This window comes from Hydra vulgaris, chromosome 07 (assembly GCF_038396675.1).
Source record: "Hydra vulgaris chromosome 07, alternate assembly HydraT2T_AEP".
In the NCBI taxonomy this organism is placed as follows: Eukaryota; Metazoa; Cnidaria; class Hydrozoa; order Anthoathecata; family Hydridae; genus Hydra; species Hydra vulgaris.
The window spans coordinates 8,640,001-8,645,000 of NC_088926.1; the positions used below are offsets into that span (position 1 = coordinate 8,640,001).

Here is a 5,000-nt window from a genome sequence, read left to right on the forward strand (position 1 = left end):
TATATGTATGTATATATATATATATATATATATATATATATATATATATATATATATATATATATATATATATATATACATATATATATATAATATACATATATATATATATATTTGTGTGTGTGTGTGTGTGTATATATATATGTTTGTGTGCGTTTATACCAGAGGTCGGCAAATTGTTGGCCGTGGCATAATTGTGGGCCTTTGCTACATTATTTGTGGATCCCAAGCCACCTTACTGCATAATATACAAATTAGTGTAGTTGTGGGTTTTTTAGTTGTTATCCAGGCTGTAAAAATTATAAAGCCTCCTTATAAAATACTCCCTAACACCAGATCTTGTCAATTTAGACATAGTAAAAAAATAATTTTAATGCACTCTAACACTTTAGCACTTTAAGACTTCAAATAAGATCCTTCTACTTAAAAGTTAAATGATGCTAAAAAATTACACTTCAAAAATAAAAACATTCGAAAAGCGCGTCAAAAATAATTAGAACATTCGAATATGTATAGATGAAGTAACTCAAACAACAATTTAATTAATTTAACGCTGTAAAAACTATTTCATATCAAATATACCAGTGGTAAAGGTTATCGTCTTTAGAATGTTTTTCGTACTTTTCTTGAATAAAAATACTACATTGTTTAGATTTTTTACGAAATAAGTATTATAAAAGAAATAGTCGGCAAATCTTTAATGTTTTAAATAACCGGTTTTTTAAGACGCAATATTTGGAATTTGAATGACCAAAAATTACTCGAGTATAACCAGTTATCGAGTAACCGGTTATCGAGTTTGGATGCTTTACTCAGAAGTTGCAACTCTGATAAATACACACATTAACTTGCAAAGATATGCCAGGTAAACATGAAGCGAAGCGTAAATATGCACGTCAGTGTAATGAAAAATGGGAGCTGATTTATTTCTTCACTGAGGGACCAAGTAACAATGCTCTATGTTTAATATGTAATGAGACTGTTAGTGAACTGAAAGGAACCAAGCTTGAACGTCATTTCGTGACATGAATTGTACAATACTAAATATCCTCTTGATTCAACAACCAGAAAAATAAAATACGACTCATTGAAAAGCTGTTTAGAAAAACAGAAAAATTTGTTTCAACAAATGTCTAGCAGTGTTGATTGTTAAACTCGTGCCTTTAATATGGTGTCATGGATATTAGCAAAAAACCTGAAAGCATTTACTGATGGTGAAATAATCAAAGAATGCATGATTGAAACATCAAAATTTCTTTTCCGAAATGATAAAAAAGTTCATGACCAATTTCAAAGTATGCACTTGTCCGCGCGTACAGTTACTCGAAAAATTGAGAAAATGGTTGTTAATGTTTATGAACAATTGTCAAACAATCTGTCAGAAGCTGAATTTGTGAGTATCGCTCTCGATGAGTCTACTGACCTTGTCGGTAAAGCACAATTCTGTGTTTATGCACGTTTATCACTACGAAATGTTGTTTATTTGAAGAACTGCTTGGAATTGAACCACTGGAAATAACTACAATTGGACAAGACATTTATGACAAATTGTTCAAAATATTATTAAATAGGAAAGTGCCTCTTCAAAAAATATCTTCAGTTGTCACAGATGGCGCTCCTGCTATGATTGGAAGAATTCGAGGAGTTGTTACTTTGCTGAGAAATAGTGGTGAGTTTCCTAACAAATTTATGTCATATCACTGTGTGATACACCAGGAAGCACTGTGCGCTAAAGTTGCGACAATAGATAATGTAATGACAGCTGTAGTAAAAACAATCAATCATATACGTTCCAATGCACTCAAACGGCGTCAATTTCGTGCGCTAATGGAACAAAATGAAGACAAACATAATGATCTTCTTCCTCATTTAGAGGTATATTGACAAAAAAAATTAATTTACCATTACAATCAAAAATAAATGTTTGTCTATTTTTTGCAGGTTAGGTGGCTATCAAGAGGAAATATTCTTAACAGATTTTGGGAGTGTTTGCCAAGTGTACTACAGTTCATGGTAACTCAAAAATTTTCATTCATTACAATGTCTATTGAAGAGTTTAAGTGTAAACTGGCTTTCCTTTGCTACATCACAGCACAATTCAATGTTCTGAATAAGAGATTACAAGGCCGTTGTGTGCTGGTTTGCGATTTGATCAACCACATCATTGTGATGAAGACAAAACTTAATTTTTACAAGACTCAATTTGCATCTGGTAGTTGTACTCATTTTCCTATTTTAAATGAATGTCAACCATCAAAGGAAATGTTAACGTCATTTTCATTTATAGTGACTGCTCTGTATGATCAATTTGAAAACAGATTTAATGAATTTGAAGACTTAAAAAAGCATATGGTTTTTTTGTGTTATCCATTTGACTTTGATGTGAATGATATTAGGACTAAAGGACTTTGAAGAAGCTGATATTTTAAAAGCAGAGGATGAACTAATTAATTTTCAATGTGACAACGAGTCGAGAAGAAAGGCACCAAAAAAAGATGGAGATAGCACTTTTGGTGAAAATTTAACTATTTTCTGCCATGCTGTCATAAAGGAGCGTTTTCCAAATCTCATAAAAAAAATGCAAATAGACTTATCTGTATGTATGGCACTAGTTACCAATGCGAACAAACATTCTCAGCCATGAAAATAATAAAAAATGTTTACAAAACAAGACTGACTGACACTCATTTGAATGACCTTGTGCTAGCTCCAACAACAAAATACTCACCAAATTTTCAATTGTGTTTTATTTGGTTTTTTTCTTAAGTATTTATTTTGTATTGATACAATTATTAATTCTATAATCTAATTCTATACTATACTTTGTTATATAGGTAATATATATATATATATAAAAAGCTATATATATATATATAAAAAGCTATATATATATATATATATATATATATATATATATATATATATATATATATATATATATATATATATATATATATATATATATATATATATATATATATATGCAAACATTTAACTCACATTTGCTGAACAATCAAGTGGTTCATCATTGATTATAGTTGGCTCTGTATCAAAATCCTCAGAACTTATAGATGACTTCGATTTGTCAATTTCTTTAAAAAATTTCTGGAAATATGTAATAAATATTTATATATATACAAATGTTTTACATCTATAAATGTGTAAATTTATTTATATCGAAATATATATATATATATATATATATATATATATATATATACATATATATATATATATATATATATATATATATATATATATATATATATATATATATATATATATATATATATATATTTATATATATATATAAATATATATATGTATATATAAATATATATATATATAAATATATATATATATATATATATAAATAAATATATATATATATATATATATATGTATATATATATATATATATATATATATATATATATATATATATATATAAAAATATATATATATTATATATATATATATATATATATATATATATATATATATATATATATATATATGTATATATAATTTTTTAAACCAATAGCTACGAAAATGTTGGATTTTCTAATATGGCGCGCATTTCCGGGTAACACAATCATTTTGCACCAATAAGTTAAAATTATTTTAGAACTGCAAATTGAAAATCAATATTCAATTTTAAATCATATTTAATTTCAAATACACATATATTCATATTTTTTCTTCATAGTTTTTGTTTATTAACATTTTATCTTATATAAAGTTTATATAAGGTATTTTAACAGATCACGGATAATGATGTGTTATCTTATTATTTAAAGAGTAGAAAAATAATTAAATCAGTCAACAAAATTATGTGCTATATGGATACAGAATCTTCTTTCTCTAATAATAATACAGATTTAAAAATAGATAGTATTATATCTCATGGCTACTATCCTTTTAATGACATTGTGGATCAAAAAGATGATTATGGAGTTTGTAATCAACATTTATTAGATCATTTCTCTCCAAGTTATGATAATTCCGATTCTGAAAACGATTCTTAGTTAAATCTGTTGGATTTAAATTCAATAGATAGAAAAAAGATGAATGAAAAATATTATTATGATGAATTTATAACAAACAATTGGGAAATGTTTATTAAGCAGGATACAATTTTATCCATTGATGTAGAGTCATTGTTGGATGATACCAGTGAGGAAAATGGACCTGAAATTGAAAACAGAGGAAAAGCGCCATTATTTGATTTGTGAATGTGGGCAGCATCATTTTCTATTCCCATGGTTGCAGTATCTTTACTTTTAGATATACTAAGAGTGTTGCAAGCATCACTTCCAAAAGATCCACAAACTTTACTAAAAGTACCTAGAGCAAGCATTGTCAAAAAAATTGAAGGTGGCTCCTATTTTCACTTTGGCATTGTTAATTCGTTGCAACACATAAATCTTTTGCCACACTTTTTCACAACTCTTTGCTCTGAAACTCCATCGATCTCACTACAAATTAATATTGATGGATTGCCCTTACAGAAGTCAAGTACTCAACAATTTTGGCCTGAGAATCGATCCCATTTTCAAGTAGTCTTTTTTTGATAGGTATATTTTGCGGCCAAAGTAAACCAATTAACTTGAATCAATATTTAATAGACTTCATTGAAGAAATGTTAGAATTTGAAAAAGGCCCTGTTAAAATCTATGTAGATCGTAAAAGATATTCTGTAAACATTTGTATATCCTGCTATGTATGTGATACTCCTGCGGCATATATAAAACAATGTAAAGCATATATAAAACAATATATAAAACCGGCATATATAAAACAAATTAAAGATCATACGGGGTATTTCGGTTGTGATAAATGTATCCAAAAAGGAGAATGGCACAATAAAGTTACATTCGTAATATTGATGCTCTGCTTAAAATTGATCAATCTTTTAATAATATGACAGATGCTAATCACCACATTGGAAGTACTCTTCTAAAAAATTGTTTATTGGAATGGTAACTGAGTTTCTTCTT

The 5,000-nt window shown here is 27.2% G+C and overlaps 1 protein-coding gene across 1 annotated transcript; it reads left to right on the forward strand.

The window, feature by feature from the left end:
- The first annotated feature begins 1,168 nt into the window (after window positions 1-1,168).
- Window positions 1,169-4,235, forward strand: LOC136082559 (zinc finger BED domain-containing protein 5-like). The gene is made up of 6 exons (XM_065801970.1): window positions 1,169-1,430; window positions 1,490-1,875; window positions 1,942-1,996; window positions 2,397-2,596; window positions 3,765-3,960; window positions 4,057-4,235. Exons 1-6 carry the CDS (start codon window positions 1,169-1,171, stop codon window positions 4,233-4,235), a joined length of 1,278 nt encoding a protein of 425 aa, XP_065658042.1.
- Window positions 4,236-5,000: the final 765 nt, after the last annotated feature.

Excerpts from the sequence above, each read along its gene's own strand:
- LOC136082559 (XM_065801970.1), top strand. The coding sequence starts at position 1,169 with ATGGTGTCATGGATATTAGCAAAAAACCTGAAAGCATTTACTGATGGT. Across the intron at positions 1,876-1,941 it reads ATCTTCTTCCTCATTTAGAG|GTTAGGTGGCTATCAAGAGG; the intron begins GTATATTGACAA and ends TATTTTTTGCAG. Across the intron at positions 2,597-3,764 it reads AAATGCAAATAGACTTATCT|ATCACGGATAATGATGTGTT; the intron begins GTATGTATGGCA and ends GTATTTTAACAG.